A 19,910-nucleotide genomic window follows, 5' to 3' on the forward strand; every position below is an offset into this window, starting at 1 on the left:
GTGAATTGGAGCTCCTGCTTTTTGTTTCACCTGAAGTACATGTAAAAGTATGTCTGTGAAAAGAAGGGACAAGCATAGTGTGATCACTTTGATAGATTCCCTACCTACATGTCCTGACCCGACCCAGAGCACCATAGTTCACCTATCTGGGGCTACCATTCCTGCTACATTCCAGAAGATTTTTCTCAAGGCTAAAGCATAAGACTGTGGTTAAGAATTAGGCCTAACTGGTACCAGAATGTTTCCCAGTACCAAAAAACCACAAAATCACAAAAAAACCAACCAAAGAAAAACAAAACCAAAACCAAACACACCACTGTTCAAGGGTGTCAGCCTCTCAGGTCTTTCTACAAACAAGTCACAAGCCTGCACTGAGTCTGAGCAAGAAAATGAGAGTAACTATTTACTGATAATCCACTTAAAACAGCTGAGTAAATTGTACCACTCATTTATTCCTGAGCAGTGATACAGAACCAGCATTTCACATTTTCCCAATAATGATGGATCAGAAAACTCTGAGATCTATGCATTTTAATAGATGTTAAATATTTTTTAAAGTCAGGCTGCTTTCAGTCAGCATTAGATTTTTCTAATGTATATTTGATTTCTACTTAAATGCATTATTCTATTTAAAATGTAACTAGCCAATAAAACCGCAGATGCTTTTTTTGCCTATAGCTTTATCCTGCATTGTTTTTCAGTGAACTGTGAAAAAAACGATTGTTCATACTCACCTATTTCTAGTCTGCATGTTTGATGGCACTACTGGTCTCCGCACTAGCTAATTTTGTCAATATAGTGTGTTTCTCTAAAAACCAAATTTAGTAATACGGCATTCTTGTCAGAAAACAAAACATCTCCTATAATTAACAATTATAAATAAAAATTTTGTAACAAAAGAAAAGATACATGAATCCTGAGCATCACAGAACCAAGAACTGAACTTTGACATACACTCCTGGGCTCCAACAGACAGAATACATTAACACAGATGTTGTACTGTTAGACGAACATGAAAAGCTTATGATCTTGCCAAAATTAAGCTAAGAGAAATATTGTACTGCATGTTTTAAGAGAATCTGTTCAAAACAACTTTTACGCTACAGGAAGCTTTTACCACAAGCAACTTATAACACTGGACAAAACCCGGGAAAGCCCCTTAAATTTTTAAATGCCACCTCAGTGAAATTACCTGGTTAAGGAAAGTGAACCTTCGGGCATAAAAAGCCTGTTTCTGCACTTCTGTATTACCTGCTCATACCCAGAAGGGATTCATTTTACTAAATGACAACATATGTACGCATCTCCAACTTAGATTAGTCCTAATCTAAGCAGAAGGCATTGCTATTTCAAAGGTGATAACAAAAGTAAGTGTGCTAAAAAGCTCACATCACCCCAACAACACTGATCTTGATTAAAAATAGGACACAGGGTGCTCTCTGCAAAAGTAAGTGGGGTAAAGAAATTTTCCAGAAGAAAAGAACTTGCCATGACGTAGCACAGACACCCCACCTGAACAGTTCACAAGACTGTTACTCATGAAAGTATCATGCTAGCAAGTGCTTTGATGCTACCAAAACACTTGGCAGAGGGCTGAAGGCTACAAGCAGGAATCTCCCCCTTCCTCCACAGCTGCCCCTCAGTTCCCAGGGAATCTTGGCCACCTCCTGGCAGGGTGGGAAGAGGGAAGGTGTCTCAGATGTCGTCAGGACTGCAAAAGGAAAGCTTTAGAAACTGTCACCACCCGCTGCACGGGGGCACAGAAATGCGTACCCCCGCAGAACTTCCTTCCTCACCCCATTCTTCTCAAACTCCCCAGAGACCTCCATGTGCTGGAAGTGTAGGGTAACTCCGCCTCTTCCCTGCCAACAGTATCCAGGAGCAGAAAAGCAGCGTATCAGACATGCAGAATGGAGGCCAGCTTCACCTTTTCTTTCCCTTCCCTGTTGGTCCCAGGCCCACTCGAAAAATGATCACTGAATACCAGTCAGCACTACACGTGCATGTGAGCTGGGCTGGGGCCAGAGCCAAGGAGGGTAACTCAATACAAGCAGCAGACTAGGACTATAGGCGCTATGCTAGTTCAGCCAATTTAGTGTCACGTACTTTTAGGATTTTGCCATAACTGTGATTTCAGATTGCCTACCTCAAACCTGATGTTTGGTGGCCTTGAAGAAGTGCAGGTGAATGTGCATAAGTCATCTATTGCTACAATATTTCATAATTAGATTTTGTTCCTATGTCAGAGAGATTATGCCATTTACATTAGTCAATGAAAGAAAAGTCCAAGTAGGAAGAAATAAAATGGTGTTCCCTACTCAGCAGTAACGTGCGTCTCTTCAGCTTGTCTGGATTCTATCCTTGCTACTATGACAGGTAAGCGATTCATTTTAGTCTGCAATACAATAAAGTAAAATCTGAGTACTCCTTCAAACATATTAAGGCAGCAATGGACTACTATATTAGACACCTAGGTTCTCTGTTTAGAAAGATCTCGGGAGTCTTTTGAACTTTTTAAAGAAGTATAATTTTAAACAATTCTTCCTATTCTCTACTTTGGAATAAAAGTAAAGAAGGGTAGCTGACAGTGTAATTCAAACCACAATTGTATTTTACCTCTTAAGTGAAGCAATTTTGCCCCTACTTCAGCAATGCTTAATGAATACACTTGTCTAGTTTCCAGGTTTGATTTTTTTTTTTCCTTCTAAAATGAAACTATCATTCAAAGATCCATTTTCTCAGATGGGAAAGGCAGCATAAACTCCCACTCTTTACGCCCACCCTTGCACTCATTTCCCTGTCAAAGTTCACTGCCTAGTAAGATGGAGTAGTAAGTTATGTGTTAGGCCATATTTAAATAATGTAGATAGAGGAGTGTGTGTTTAAGCATAAATACACCTAAATAAATAAAAATATATAAACTAGATTGTATGCCTCAGAAGTAGCCGTATCCAAAAAAACCAAACAAGGCTGTGAACTTCAGTAAAAGCTGACATTCTCAAAACTGCTTTGCCAGAAAAGCACTCACCAACTTACTGTAGTGAACACACAGCTACATGATTAAACAGCTGGTTTGCCATACTGCCCATGTTTGCTATTACAGTGCACCTCGCTGCAAGCAACAGTCTGGAATTCAGCAGAGCAGTAAGACCCTCAGAAGAGGGGCCCAAAACACCCTAGGATTTCTCATCAAGGTATTACAGAGAATGAGGGAAGACAGTCACCAGAAACAGTAACTATCTTACCCCTGTAACATGGAAAAAGATACTCAGAAAGGACTCAAAGTATACTGTTGAAGAACTACCCATCACTGAAAGAGAAAACCACAATATAAAGAGTCGGAAGCAAGCTATTTGTTGGATCATAACATTTTGCTGTTATATATGTAATAGACAATGTATGTTGAACTTACAGAACCTAGGAATAGCTTTCAAGAGATACAAAAGAAAGCATTTAGCTCTGTATCAAAGTTTTCAGCTGTGAAAGACATTTTAACATATGTAATGTTTTCTACATTTCTCTTACGTAGCTTTCAAAAAAGAAAAGTGACAGAATTCTTAGTGAAACTGTTTACTTACATTGAAGGCATTAACTGCATTTTTATCATAATACTTCTTCTTTTCATACTTATCCCTGATGAAAAATTCCACAGCTCTGGAAGTAGCTAGTTTAAGGAAAATATGCATTCAGATAAATATCAACATTAACCTAAAAAGCTGACGGGTTATTCAAATTAAAGAATTGCACCAGATTCTTGCTCCATCTCATTTTGTAGTTTTAAAACAACAGAACAAACTGCTCTACACAGAACAACTGCTATTGCAGTGTCCAAAAAGAGCTTCTTTTTACTACAGAGAATTAATCAGTTTAATCTCTTAATGAAACAATATGAGAAAGGTATACTAGAAGTAACTCAGTGTTCCACAGTTAGGACATTTTCACTTGGTATTTATAAGCCACAGGGCTGTAGTACTGCAAATACTTGAACAAAGGTACTCATATACAGTAAATAATTAAAGTATAGTTTACCATCATAACTTGGGAAAAAATACTTTCTCTTCAGATAAAAGGTGAAATGTATGTACCTGTTCTCTGATCTGCACAAATTATATCATGCATCAAAAGCTGATCATAAACAGTTCCCTGAGATCAGTAAGTCCTCCATGAGAGTCTCCTATTACAAACATCTCTGTGGAAGGGAAAGAAAACTAAAACACTAGTGATAAAAAGATATTGAAGAAAAGGTGGAAACAGCAGCAAGCATATTGATGTAGAAGACCAGAACTGACAACTCACTAGCTCAAACACAAAAAGGACAACTAGTTGTTTTCCTCAATTATTCTCTCAGCTTCATAAAGCAGCTCATCCAAAGCAGTGTGAATACTTTAACTTTAGTAAAGCTGATTCTCTGGTATCTGTAGAATAAATTTTAACTGATTTGTTTGGCAATATGATTATCCATTCAAAAATCGAAATTGCAACTGTGGAAGCTCAGGTTCATTGCATCTTAAATTTCCATAGCAATATTTCCTCAATCAATGGAAAGATACCTAAGCTCCACGTACTCTCTTAAGATTAACACTGAGCTCAGAGCACTCAGTTCCTTCATTCTGTGCATCAAATTATATCAACAATCACATTTAGTTTCAAATTGCATGCAAGTGTCACCTGAAGACACTGCTTCATAAAAGTTGCAAAAAACAAAACATTCTTTTGTACCTCTTTCCAAATATATCTACATTCTATAGGGCATCTTGAGCACTTTGAACGTACAACTATCTTAGTACTAATACAGCATTATTCTTTATACATACCAAAGGACTGTCATTTTGCCAAAAAAATCAATGTACATTATCAAACTACAGATGAATGGAACTTGTGTACTATGCAACTCCCACTACTTTTCAAATTTAGCTAAGACTAAACAGGATTCCCTCAGAAAGTTTATTTTCAACTTGCAGTACAAATTACTGCATTATATAATCTCAGTGGGGGGAGGAGATAGAGAAAGGGAATTTAATTTTTTTCCATGCTTTTGGGCTGGAACTGGATAACTGTATTAAATTATGACTAATTTAGAAGTAAACATAAAAGATTCAAAACTTGATTGCTATAAAATACGTTAGAACAACCTATCCTTTCTTCAAATAAAGTTATTTGCCAAAATTAACATTTTCAGATGGCACATTTATTTTGTCAAGTGTTCTAAGTTTTGGTTGCTCAGATTTTGGTGTTAGATATTTTATTTCTTTTGCATAAATATTTCCCTATTTTTAGCAGTTTCCCAGAATGCACACTTGATATTTCAGACAATTAGAAAGTTTTAATTTGAAAATTAACACAGAATGATAAGTATTTAAATTTCATAGGGTTTAATTTTTCAGGATCCTATTACACTGGGGTATTAATTTGTGTATTTTCAAAAATATCCACTTTATTCAAGTTACCCCACTTCAATATGTGTGAATTTTTGGACCACGTCTAAGTTTCTTTAGATCAATAACCTACTGTGTTCTTGTTAACAAAGGAATTTAAAGCAACCTCATCAGATGCCAAAACTGTTTTAAGAAGTGAGTAAAACGAAGAGACAAAAAAATGATTCACTGTACTCTTGGAAAAAAACACTTTCAAACAGGAAGCTAAAGCTGCCATACAAAAAAACATCAAGATGATCCTCAAAGTTAGCTTCTACGCCAGAGCATCCCTGCCAAGTACAAGGGAAGAATAAAAAAATGCCCAGAAAGGTCAGTCTTGTGATTAAGAAGCAGAAGTGATGGGGAACCTTTAGCAGGAGATTTTGGGCAGATCCCACATACACTTTTCTCCTGTGTCTCCATTCTACTACGTAAAAAATAGAAGTAAGTATATTATAGTGCTACAGGAAGTTAAACACTCATATAGAAGAACATATACAAAAGTGATCATTACATGCAAAGACTTTTCATAGTTCATCCAAAAGAATATTCAGAATATTGAGAATATTCATAACCAGAATACTGATGAGACACAATGCTGATTTTGTAGTGATACAAAGGGCAAAGAGGAAAAGCAAAAAAAGCCCATAACACAACAGCTTGTCATGAATGCCAAGTAGGTAAGGAGCTGCCAAAGTTATGGGGAAATTGAGAAATAAACCATAAAACGTTGGCATTCTCTCTCCTGGCACTGTATTTTTAATAAAGAAAACACACACAATGAAATAAATTCAGATGACCATGTCCACCACTTAGAAACTGACAACTGTTCAAATGGCTATGTAATTATTCCAAGGTATACAGTGTCAACAAAAGAATTATTTTGAAAGTCTAAAAGTGAGACTTTTGGTCTGATCTGACAAGAAAAGCTTAGAGTAAAGCATTATTGCTTCTCCTGCAATAGCACCAGTGAATTCAAGTTAGCTGCAGTAAGAACAAAATATACACCTTCAAGATCCACTTTTGAGTAAGTTTTAGTCAAAATATTTCAGTCTTGTGGCTGAAATAAAGTTCTAGAATATTACGGCTGGAATACTACAGTGCTATCTGGTTCCAGTTACTTTTTTCTTATGCGTATGTATGTTTAATTTAAAAGCTACTGGAATATGAAAAAACATATCTGTTTTGCTCAAGTGCATTTTATAACGAGGAGTCTAACCCTTCCAAAAAAAAAATCTTCTGCGCATAACATATCAAGCATAGCATCTACTAAACAGAAGACCCAAAATCACTTTTGGATATAGGAGAAAATCCAGATCCAGTTACAATTAAGTCCATTTATCAGCCTCCATAGCCTGTATCATCATCAGGCTAAGAGAGCTGGGGAAAGATTCAGCTCACTTAACAGTAGGTGTTTACGATCTTATTACAGTTAAAGAGTTCCAGTAAGATGAGGTGAAGCAAATCCTACCGGTGGAGTAACTTCACTAAATCAGGAGCTAATACAAATCTAAATTAATGCCACTATACGTTAACCTAATGATTCAGTATGTTTGAAAAACGTATTTTTTGAGGAAAGCTATTTATTGGCGGTAGACAATTTTTCTTCCAACCCTCCCCTTCCAGGTACATGGTGATAACCACACACCAACACAAGTGGTGGCTGTCAGGGAGGTTTGGGTTTTTTAGATATTCCCATGCTAGTTGTCTGTGCTCACACACTTCATAGAATGTATACACTTCATCTCCAAAAAATTACAGAATACTTAATCTAGAGGAAGAAATCCATACTTCACTTGAGTAAGATCCAATGGCTTATTTTACTTTACCATTCAGCTCATTATTTCCTGTTCAGATGCTTCTAACTTCAGCTGGCAGTTACTCAAGATAAAGACAGAATATTCAAGAGCTCTCTAGTATCACTCTAACTTCCTACATACAGGCAATTTATGAAGTCACCTCTTATGAAAGCAGAAATAAATGGGTCTTGCCAAATCTCATTACAAAATAGATTTGCTATAACTGAAGTAATTTAAACCTTTTCTGAACCATTCCCAACTTCCACTGTCATTTCTTATACAACAATATCAATGAAATAAATAAGGTGAGTTGTCAAATGTAGCAGTTCCTTGAAACAGTCCTAACATCTAAATTGCATTAAAAGTCATTTCAATGTGAAAGATAAAAAGGATACTGATCTGTTTGAGGTCTTCGGAAGTTCTCTGGTAGATTAGCTTCATAGAGTAGTCTTGCTTTAGTATTTCCCATTTCCTGCATGCACTAATGAAAAGTGGTAGAAAACAGTTAGTTCATGTCCATCAATACTTTAAATCCTGAAACAGTCAGAATGCTGTTGGTGTGCTCAAATGACACTGCAAGTTTTTAACTTGGAGACCTCTCTGCTGCCATATGTCTTGGGAGATGCTCCCATGGCACAGGAGGGCTGTCTGCCAAGACTTGCTGGACAAAAGCTAACAACATAGATGCTGTTTACAGTGTAAACTAAGCCATCCAGTGAAAGACAAGCTTTCATCTCTCAGGATGGCTCTTTAGACCAGGATGAACAGGAGTAAGAAAATTTGTCTGGCAGCAGAAAGAGGCTTCAGACTGGAGCATACCTGGAAAAGTCAGTACTTGGTACACCAAAAGAATGTAATCAAGAATCAGACAGATGTGTGAATGCTACTTTATTGTCCCCTACTGAAAAGGAAAAGGCTTACAACACATTTTCTACAGATACAACAAAGCATCAGCTTTCAGAGTCCCTGTGGCGAAGTACAATACATCTAAAACGATACAGAAAAGATAGCTAAACCAATTTCTGAAGTGAGTTTGCCGAACTTAAATTCATTACAGTAGAAATACAACATATTAAGAACTACTTTGATTGTAAAACATTGAAGTTGGGGCATCATGATAAACTCAAATCCTTTCAAAAGGACTCCTGGCATTCCCTCCAAATTGAAAATATATTTTAGGATATTTTACCTGTATTTGCTCTGGTGTCCATTGGTCCAAGTTGACAGACTTGACCCTTGATATATGGACCCCAAGATTTCGATGTATTCCAGCACATCTGATGCAAATAAACACACCGGTGTTCCAAGAGGCCCACCTTGGACCTAAGGGGAATGGGGAAATAGATTATTTATTTTCAAAATTCCATATACTGTTAAGAGTTTCTTTGGCATAATTTTATACTGACAACAGGAATAAACAAGTCTGAATAAAGGTTCACAGCTGTTTCTCTAGGATATCGATTACTTCCAACAATCTCCATTGTTAGCAATTTTATTTACAGCTTTCTACTTCTAAGTGATGCCACATAACATTTGAGTTAGCCAGATTAAGCTAGGAATTCATATGTTGTGTCCACTGCCCTCCCCCTCTGCCCCCAAAAACCCAAACAAACTTTAGAAAGTTGGCTTACTAGTAACAACAATTTTGCTTACATCTTGAATAATCGTTACAGCTATGCATCAGATGCAAGCATCAGCAGAAATCTGTAGAAGTTGCCCTTTTTCCTCCAATTAAAAGCTTCCTAAGACATGCATCTGTACTTAATTTGAAATTAAATGCAGGGCAATCTTATATTAATGCAACAAATCCTTTAATACCTCATACAGCACCGACTTTACAACAGTAGCATGCAAGCTCTTAGGGAATGATTATACAGAGATTTGCAAAACCAACTGATGGAAATATCCATGACTAAGAATGGTGGAAAACTGAATACGTTCAGTACCCTTGATTCCTAAACTACAGTACGAGTTGCCATTCACAGCCCAATGAATTTTCTCACATAATCAGGTCGATTTATGAACTTTACCATTGTTTCTCAGCTGTGGTGGCATGTTGAGACAGACCTATGCTGGCCTGAACTCCCACAGTGACACTTGGGATGTTTGACTTGAAGTTACTATACAGTCTCAAATTAAACACATTTATATCGTTTTATTCCAGCTCTGTACACCACCACTGTTAAAGACACTGCTTTAAAGTCCATCTAGTTCTGAGCTCTAAGGAGTTCAGAGATTAAATAATTAACCATCAAAAGCAAGAAGGCACACTGAAGAGCTGGAAAATGTTTTGAGCAATTATTTTCCATCTTTGTATGACAGATGCACATCGAGACCACTCACGCAACTGCAGCAGTTTGCATTTCAATATTAATATATTGTACGAACGCTTTCCTGGGGCCTAGAAAAGAATTTTATGCCTCCCTCTCCTGATCTTTAGCTTAGGACTGTGTTGGGTTGACCCTAGCCAAACACCCACAGAGCTGCTTGCTCACTCTCCTCTCCTGCAGGACAGGGAGAAAAAGAGAAGGAAGGTGAGAAAACTTGGAGACTGAGATAACAACAGTTTTAATAAGTGAAGCAACAACTGCACACAAGCAAAGAAAAAAATAAGAAAAAAAAAGGGATTTCTTCACTACTTCCCATCGGCAGGCAGGTGTCCAGCCACTTCCTAGAAAGCCAGGCCTCAGCACACACAACACTTGCTTTGGAAGACAACACCATAACCAAGAATGTCCTTTCTTCCTTCTCCTCTTCTTGAGCATTTATTGCTGAGCACATCATCATATCGCATGGAATGGTCAATTAGAGTCAGCAGCTGTCCCAGCTGTGTCTCCTCCCAATTTCTTGCCCACTCCTAGCCTACTCATCTGCGGGGGGCAGAAGAGAAAAAAGAAAAGCCTTGATGGTGTGCAAGCACTGTTCAGCAATAGCCAAAACAAGGAAGCAGGAGAAATCCTTTTAGTTACACTCCATTCTTTTGAATTGGTATTTGAAAATCCCAAGACACATTCACAGCTCCCTGGATTTGTTGCAAGAAGCCTTCCTCTTACTAGTGGAAATACTATGGCTATATTTTGGGTAGCCACATTGCTTTTAATTTGTCTTGAACAGGATCTCAAAAAGTCAGACCACCTGATATCCATTGCTTGACCTTTAAGACCAAAATGATTACGATGACTGGCAGTTTTCGAAGTGCTACCATCATAAAATTAGATTTCAGGGGTCAACAGTTACTCATTGAAACCAACACTTCATTTCCCACATGGCACTTCTACGTTAAAACTACTACTTGTCAGGTAAGAATGAACAGTCAAGCTGTTTGCAATGTGTGTCTTAAATAGTTCAACAACGAGCAACCTGTTGACCTGCCTTTTTATTTTCCCCTATAAAACACTACAGACACAAAATACTCACCCTGTCCTTACAGTCTGTGTAGATCTATAGAAAATCCCACTTAACAGTTTATACTACTTCAAGTTTTAGTGCTCCAGGATAGAGTTTTGCAGGCCATTTGCCTCAACATATTAATCAAGTTTCAGCTAAAGTAGTACACCAGAAGAAACTTAATCAAAAAACCTCCTTAGCCACTCACTGTAGATAAAGTACCTCAGCTTATGCAATTGCTTAATGTAGCCATGATGGTTTAGAAACAAAAAGGTAAAGCAAGGTCCTGTGTGCCCAACAGCTTCTCCAGTTTTCCCCCAAGCTATAACCCAGGGATGTGCCTTCTAAAGAGGGAAGCCAGTTTTGATCAGGTTACTAAAGAGACAGGAGATGTTTACCTGTAGTATCTATATGCTGTCCGTATTTTTATCCTATAGGGTGTTTACACAGCCACTATAAACTTCTTACTACACCAGAGTTTGTACAGCTACACATCACGAGTTTCCTATTCTTCAGGTTCTTCCTCAGCTATGATATCCCAGATAGGCAAGTTCTACATTAATGAGACAAGACCAGAATGAGGGCTTGACATGACTGAAGTGTATCTTAATAAATGGAGAGGGAGATCATTAGCTTTGTAGTTTAATATTTTAACTTAAAATTTTGTTAACAAAAAGAAAGATCATAACACAACTTGTGAATTCGCTGGTTTTCTCCCGGAAAAGAACAGTTCTGTATTTTCCCAGAAGCTCAGATTTCATTATTCTGTACTTATTTCTGAAATAACTTAGGGAAATCAAATATATTTAAGCAATAAAGTAACAAATTAAGCAGTGGAATAACAGACAAACCTGAGGCCAGACAAAAATGTTCACGTGTAATCTCTGAATTTATTTCAGACTAATGACAATATGCAATATTAAACACTTCAAATGAAAAAAGTTTTAATTAATACAAATCAATTACAGCCACAGTTAAGCAGTAGGCAAAAGAAGTTACAAAATAATGTTTTCTGTGTGGGCATCAAATCAGCTGTGCTTGACTTCACCAAACAGTCAACTGTTAGGTGACTGTTTAAAGCTTAGTCTGTAAACCCTCCTGTGGGAGAAATGTTCAACAGTAATTTGGACTGATTCAATAAACAATTTACAGTTATCTCAATCCTGTATGAAGTCAGGATCCTTATTTGTTTACACAGGAAATATTTTGCACTTAATAGAAATATTCACAGATTTCTTCTCGTTGGGTCCTTAAAAATACATTTGTTTTTCTTCAGCAAAATTTACGAAAGTAACCTAGTTTATCTGCCGTATGTATTTTGCTAGCCAATTAAGACGACAGACATTTGGCTTCAGAAATGAAGACTGGACGTTAAGAATCTTGATGACTGCTATTTTATGCTATTTAAAACACCTTTATATGTCAGCAGTAATGCTATCTTACCTATCAAGAACTGCATTATACAGTACAACTCCAATCAGCCAATATTAACACGAAATACTGTTTGACATAAGTTTCAATACAATCGTAATTTTATTCTTTTGAAAGCCATTTGAATACAAGCTTTTTACTAGAAGAGCCGAGCTGCACTTCAGCAGCTTGCTGCACCACTCTGACATAAAAATACACTTCAAGTAATTTCTGCAGTCATTTAAGATACAAATAACTGCTTAAAAATATTTTCAGCCTCTTTCATCCTTTGCTAAAGTTAATTTAAGGAAAAAAGCCATAGGACTTGTGCTGTCCTGAAAATGACCAATGTTTATACTAGACTATATACCAGGATACCATGAAGTTCCTGAAACACCGCCTGGATGAACCAAGGAAAAAACTTCAGCAACCCAAAGACAGATTGCTGCTTCCAAGATGAGAATCTAATTTTTTTTTTCCTTCAATCTATTCTTTTTTTTCTATATTTGTCTACTGATTAGACTTAAATTTCCTTTTCTGTTCTTAATAAGTAGTTAGGTAAGGTCAGCTGTGAAGGTGTGTGCTATTTTCCAGAGAAATTATCAAGACAAGATTTTGAATGCGTTAGGTCACTCTTGTGAACACCTGATAACCTTCCTTAGGATGATCTGACATTAACAATTGGAGTAACCCTTAAAATAACTAATCCGGAATAAAAACCCACAAGGTTTATTGTGCATATTTAGTCTTACTGGCAACTGTAATTCAGTTACCTTCATAAAAAGCAGTGATTAAGTTTTGATTTGAAATTTAAACACAGTACAAGTGCAAACTTCTTGTAAGAGCTAAACAGAAAGATGGATTTGAGCTGTCATATGGCTTCACACAAATTATTTTGGAGTCTTGGCTATTACATGTTAAATGGAGAATACCAAATGACATTTCCTGCTGTACTGGGCCTGGCTGGGATGGAGCTAACTTTCTTCATATCAGCCCGTATGGAGCTGTGCTTTCGATTTATGATTAAAACAGTGCTGATAACACTAATGCTTTGGCTACAGCTGGACAGCACTTGCACAGAGCCAAGGCTTTCTTTCCCACCCCCACCCACTAGGTAGGGGGTGGGCAAGAGGCTGGGAGGGGACACAGTCAGGGACAGCAGACTCTAACTGACCAAAGGGACATCCCAAACCTTATGACATCGAGCTCAGCAACAAAAGCTGGCAGCGAGAAGGAGGAGGAAGGGGGGACATTTGTGGTTATGGCTTCTGCCTTCCCAGACAACCATTACACATGCTGAGACCCTGCTTTCCAGGACGCAGCTGGACATCTGCCTGCTGATGGGAAGCAGTGAATGACTTTCTCTTTTCGCTTCACTCGCGTGCGCAGCTTTTGCTTTCCTTATTAAACTGTTATGATGTTGAGCCACAAGTCTTTCCACCTTCCTTCTATTTTCTCCCCATTCCACAGAAGAGGAGAGCATACGAGAGGTAGGGTGGGTGTTCGGCTGCTCGCCAGGGTCAAACCACCACACTCACTACTACATTAGTTTGCGTTCAGGAATTGTATACCAAGTTTTGAGTGGAAATTAGAATTCAATTAGATGAGCAGAAACAGCACTAATTGTGACGTATTTAGAGTATTTAAGGACTCATTTATTAAAGACCTTTAAGGAGTCCTTTATTAAAGACCATCCAGACTCTAAGAATGAAAGAAATATGCAGCCACAAGACACAACATTTCCTGGTATGTCTAAGTTTTTAGAATTGCTAGATAACTTGTGAATTTAAGAAACAACCTGAAGAGAGTTTTTTCCAGTTACAGTAGACTTTCATGCCAGCACAGTTATTGTACAGAATAAACATTCTCCCTACTTGCAGAAATATAAAAAACTGAGAACATTTCAAAAACTGACCTCAGCTGTTTAAAACTGAAGCAATAAAAAGCTTGAAAGTAATGTACATAATTTTAGACACAAGTCTTCACATAAGTAGATTTCCAGCCGATTTTTAAATTGCTGAAAAAGTTATCCATCTTCACATGACATTCTTTTATTCTAAAATGCACTTCAAAGTATGAATTTTGTGAAAAAGGCATCATTTTTACATATTCTCCGGTGAGGCGAAAGCTTTTGTCCCAACATATTTCAAAAATTTTCCCACTTTTTCCCCAACACTTTCCCCTCTTCAGGATATAATTTTTGATGAGATATTTCTCCTCCATATTATTTAAACTGGACTAGTACCTTGCATATGCTTAATGTGTGTGCATATACTCCTTTATATCCCTTTCTTCCCCATCCCCAGAACTCATTCATTTTGGGCCATATGTTCTACTCCATTATATTAGAAAGCTGATTGAAGAAGCTGCAATACATTCACAGCATTGCTGACACACCCTGCTAATGTAATTACAGCTGATAAAACCAACTTTTTGTGGGTACAGCTGATATAGATCTTTGGGCAAGAATAATGAAAGGAATGGTAATGCTGAAGCTAGTATAGTGCATTTCCAAAGGAAACACAAGACAAAGCATGTCAGTTTTTAGAAGTCCAAAGTTTAAGTTTTATTCTGAACTGCTCAAGTTTTATTTTGCATCAGCGGATGCATACTAGTGTATCTCATACAAAACGAGGCTTACATGATACTGCTCATTTAAAATGCTGAGGAAAAAGTACTTTTATCTGCATTACAAAAAACATGGAAGCTTCATATACTAACTGTATATGAATCCAAGCAGTCAATACAGTGTGAAACATTGCTTTAGCTCTCTGTTTGATTCGTTTGTATAAAAATACTTTAACTGCTTTAAACATCTCAGTCAACACTCCATCCTCTACTCAGCTTCTATCTGCAGTAAGAAATTGGTGAGAAAGGTTATACACTACCAGACAAGACTAGGCAGGAGTAGGAGTACCTGTCACACTGTTGTGGTTTAACCCCAGCTGGCAACTAAGCACCACACAGCCGCTCGCTCACTCTCCCCCACCCAGTGGGATGGGGGAGAGAATTAGAAAAAAAAAAGCTTGTGGGTTGAGATAAAGACAGTTTAATAGGACAGAAAGGAATGAAAAATAATTATAATAATATGACAATAATAATACTAAAAGAATTAGACTATACAAAACAAGTGATGCACAATGCAATTGCTCACCACTCGCCGACCGATGCCCAGTTAGTTCCTGAGCAGCAATCCGCCCCTCCCAGCCAACTCCCCCAGTTTATATACTGGGCATGATGTCATATGGTGTATTGGGTTTGTGTGGCAAGGTTTTGGTAGCAGGGCGGGGGGGGCGGCGCTACAGGGGTGGCTTCTGTGAGAAGCTGCTAGAAGCTTCCCCTATGTCCGATAAAGTTAATGCCAGTGGGTTCCAAGGCGGACCCGCCGCTGCCCAAGGCCGAGCCCATCAGCAACAGTGGTAGCACCTCTGGGATAACATATTTAAGAAAGGCAAAAGAAGTTACAGGGGAGTTGCAGTTGCAGCCAGAGAGAGAGCGGAGTGAGAAGATGTGAGAGGAACAACTCCGCAGACACCAAGGTCAGTGAAGAAGGAGGGGGAGGAGGTGCTCCAGGCGCCGGAGCAGAGATTCCCCTGCAGCCCGTGGTGAAGACCATGGTGAGGCAGGCTGTCCCCCTGCAGCCCATGGAGGTCCACGGTGGAGCAGATATCCACCTGCAGCCCATGGAGGACCCCACATCCAGAGCAGGTGGATGCCCGAAGGACGCTGTGACCCCGTGGGAAGCCCATGCTGGAGCAGGCTCCTGGCAGGACCTGCAGACCCGTGGCCCCGTGGAGAGAGGAGCCCACACTGGAGCAGGTTTGCTGGCAGGACTTGTGACCCCACGGGGGACCCACGCTGGAGCAGTCTGTTCCTGAAGGACTGCACCCCATGGATGGGACCCATGCTGGAGCAGTTTGTGAAGAACTGTAGCCCATGGGAAGGACTCACATTGGAGGAGTTCGTGAAGGACTGTCTCCCATGGGAGGGACCCCATGCTGGAGCAGGGGAAGAGTGTGAGGAGTCCTCCCCCTGAGGAGGAAGGAGCGGCAGAAACAACGTGTGATGAACTGACCCAAACCCCCATTCCCCATCCCCTTGCGCCGCTCGGAGGGGAGGAGGTAGAGAAAATAAGGAGTAAAGTTAAGCCTGGGAAGAAGGGAGGGGTGGGGGGAAGGTGTTTTAAGATTTGGTTTTATTTCTCATTATCCTGCTCCATTTTTGACTAGTAATAAATTAAACTAATTTCTCCCCAAGTCGAGTCTGTTTTGCCCGTGACGGTAACTGGTGAGTGATCTCCCTGTCCTTATCTCGACCCAGGAGCCTTTCGTTTTATTTTCTCTCCCCCAGCCCAGTTGACGAGGGGGGGTGATAGAGCAGCTTTGGTGGGCACCTGGCATCTAGCCAGGGTCAACCCGCCGCATTTGGCATGGAATAGTTCTTTGGCCAGTTTGGGTCAGCTGTCCTGGCTGTGTCCCCTCCCAACTTCTTGTGCCCCTCCAGCCTTCTTGCTGGCTGGGCATGAGAAGCTGAAAAATCCTTGACTTAGTATAAACACTACTTAGCAACAACTGAAAACATCAGTGTGTTATCAACATTATTTTCCTACTAAATCCAAAACACTGCACTATACCAGCTACTGGGAAGAAAATTAACTCTATCCTAGCTGAAACCAGGACACACACAAACAAGTTTTTCTTAAAAAAAAAAAAAAAGCAGTGGAGACCAGAACAAACTAAAAAGAGGCAAAAGGAAACAAAGTACTGGGATATGACAGAATTGGGAGATATCCACAAAGGAGTAAGTGTAAGATTATTGCAGATATGACTACAAAGTAGGAGACTGATAATGGTTGCCTCCCTTACCACAATATTTCAGTTTCCTTCCCTCCATCAGTCCACTATCTGTTCAGCTTACTGTAACTGCAGGTTAATACTGAAACACTTCTTTTGCTGCAACACAGGTGCTGCCCACTCTTACTAAACATCTCAACTTACAGAGAGCAAGCAGAGGTCAGAATTATGGTAAAAGCAGCAAGCACACAGCCTTTAAATTTTATACTTGCTGTCAAAGGAAAGGGTGACTGTTTTACATCTCAGCAAACTACTCTGAACCCTTTACACTATGTGCATAAAACTAGTTAGCCAAGAGACCAATAAGTTTGAGATAAAGTTTTAGATGAAGAAAGCTTGTCAAGACTAAGTTTAAATAAGATTTGTATTGCAGAGGCACAAAGTTAGTTTTCACTCTACATTCTTGCAGTTACCAATTAGCAATTCTACAAGGAAGGAAGCCAAGTGTTACATATACCAGCACTGCCTGCTTTGCATCTCAATATAGTCTGTAGCAAACTTATCTTGGGCCAACATCTTCAAAGACTTCTGACAGACTACAGTTCTTCCTTTCACTCAGCTGCACCCTGCCTGTCCTCTGGCCATAAAGCATAGTGAAGTTATTTTAATTCTCTTCTGTTTCTCCAAATTCTGCTGCTGGGTGACAGAATTTATTTGTCAAATAACTGGCTCCATCTTGTGGAATAGAGAATTAACTGCAAGAAAATCTACACATCTCTTCTGACTCATCCTGAATGGTTGCTAGCCAGTTCCTAAAAACTATCACTTTTCGGCCAAAGACTTACCAAAAAGCCTTAGTACAGTTGCATCAGTACAAGCATGCCCATGCAGTGCTCCCCCATGCAATTCATACTGCACAAGTGTTCTGCTACTCAAGATTTCAACCAGGTTATCAATGAATATTTTCCAGAAACATCTGTAATTTCTCCAAGCTGAGATACAGATAAAGATCATGAACAGAAGACAAGCACTCTCATATATCAGATACAGAGAAAAGAAGGAAAACAAGTAAGCAGCAGTTGTATTTTGTGTAATTCAACACAAGAAGAGCTAAGTAACACAGAACAGTCCCTCCTCCAGTGGCTACCCAGGGAAGAACAAAAGAACAAGGCAGAACTATAGTGACTCTTCTGAGTTCCTCTCCTTGAAACATAATACACTAGAGACAGGGATTAAGTCAAGGTGATACTAAAAAGCTCAAAAGCAGTATGATTACTATCATCCATTTTCAGTCTAATCTTGCCGCTTCAAAGACCATCTCTTCCTAACTTCATTGGAGGCTGCTTAGTTCTCCCCCAAAAAGGTAGAATCATATCCACCATCTCCAACCATTTTTGATTCACAGACTCTCGGGGGGGGGGGGGGGGGGGGGGGGGGGGGGGAATCCAACAAGAAAACACACAGACGCCCCCCTGCAACACAAAAGTTTTCATTGCAATGTTAATCATGTCCACTGAATCAGACTTTGTGAATTAAAGAACAAACCTTAGAAAGAATAAAAGATCTTGCAGATCTTGCATAAAGGTCTTGAAGCAAAGGAAACTGTGCAAGAACCACAGTACAAGAATCTTTACTCTCAAATAAAATGTTCTTCAAGGTCGTTGAACCTTTAGTCTTTTGAGACTACCGATAGGGGACTATCTACCCATCACTTGATCCACTGAATTAGTTTCTGATTAAGCAGAACAAACAGCCTGAAGCACATTCTTGTGTCACATCTACTCACCCACATTAAGCTTGATTTCTTTTCCTCTACAGTACAAGAGGTTTCCTTGCTTTACCTCCATACCCAAAGACTAGGAAAACCATGCAAGTGCAGTCTTTACGTGCTTTTCAGATGTAAAAGTCTAAGTATGCAGCAACATACTGTTTCATACAAACAAAGGCAACAAAAGGCCGTAGCTTAAACGTATCTCCAGTCTTTAGAAGTCTCTTATAGTGGGCTTAGTAAGTCTGTGTTTTTATAGTCAAGGCCAGAATTTGAGAACTTAACAATTTGCCACATTAAAAGAAAAAAATGAGAAGGCAGTTCACACAAGAGGGGCCGTTTTAGTAGTTTTAAATAAAATCAAACCCAACAGCATAAAGTTACACCAAAGGCAGACAATTCAAGCAACTAAACACACTGTTCCAGAGCCCAGCTTGATAACAGCTGAGATGTGTGTGGTTCAAGGTGTACTGCAAGAACAGCGGGAAGACAAGCCTTAGAAGCATCACTTGGCTATTTTTAGCCAGTGGTATGTGCTCTATGCCACGTATGCTAAGTGGTATAGAGTTTCAGGGTCAGAATTCCTCCAAGTTTGTCTTCTCTATCTGGATAAGTGTTTTTCATGAAAGTCATCAACAAATCCATTAAGCCCAGTCCTATTCATAACTCCAAAGAGGCTGTGTAGACGTATTCTGAATGAAACTCTGCCCCTGCACAACCTGTCCCACCTCTAGAAGAGAGAGAAAAATACGTATCAACCAGTTCCAATTATTCCTTCAGCTCACTGATCCATTTGCTTCAATAGCATCATTGCCTGTTAGCAGCATTTGGTACTTTCTAAAAAAGACAAGGTTACGTAGCATGTTACAGTATTAGTAGGAAGCTTCTGGAGCTGCTCTTGACTGCAATTTTTCCCTTGTCAGCAAGGAACTGCTAAAATGCTTACTGTTTTAAGTGTACAATTTATATTCCTTTTATATGCAAAAATAAAAAGAAAATGGGGGAACAGTGAGCTCTTACAAAACATTTTCTTAAGTTGATAGCTAAGCATCAAGTAAAAGCATCACTGATAAGAAAAAACGTGTACATCTCCGCTATTCTGTTGGGATGTAGCAAGAGCCCCCCTGCACAGCCAGGCACAGGATAAAGCTTATATAAACATCTGCTGCAAAAAAATCTTCAGCCAGCAATTGAAGTTCTTCCTTTAATGATGACAAAAACATCAGAAATAAGATTTGTTTGCAAGATGGGTTTATAATGTAGCCTGTTTGCCATAAACAGGAATGAAAGGTTACCTTTCTCTACCAGAGAGAAATTACCTAGTAATTGCATTAATCAG

The 19,910-nt window shown here is 39.0% G+C and overlaps 1 protein-coding gene across 3 annotated transcripts in view; it reads right to left on the bottom strand.

The window, feature by feature from the left end:
* The window catches only part of SMAP1 (small ArfGAP 1), a 105,102-nt gene that overhangs the window by 68,774 nt on the left and 16,418 nt on the right, over positions 1–19,910 (bottom strand). For all 3 annotated transcript variants that reach the window (XM_050894100.1, XM_050894099.1, XM_050894097.1), the window contains exons 2-4: positions 8,403–8,536; positions 7,609–7,694; positions 3,579–3,654 (exon numbers count right to left, since the gene is read on the bottom strand). In XM_050894100.1, the coding sequence (XP_050750057.1) occupies positions 3,579–3,654; positions 7,609–7,691 (159 nt within the window). In that variant the 5' untranslated portion in view covers positions 7,692–7,694; positions 8,403–8,536. The remainder of the gene's footprint in view (positions 1–3,578; positions 3,655–7,608; positions 7,695–8,402; positions 8,537–19,910) is intronic.

The sequence above is a fragment of the Gymnogyps californianus genome, chromosome 3 (assembly GCF_018139145.2).
Source record: "Gymnogyps californianus isolate 813 chromosome 3, ASM1813914v2, whole genome shotgun sequence".
In the NCBI taxonomy this organism is placed as follows: Eukaryota; Metazoa; Chordata; class Aves; order Accipitriformes; family Cathartidae; genus Gymnogyps; species Gymnogyps californianus.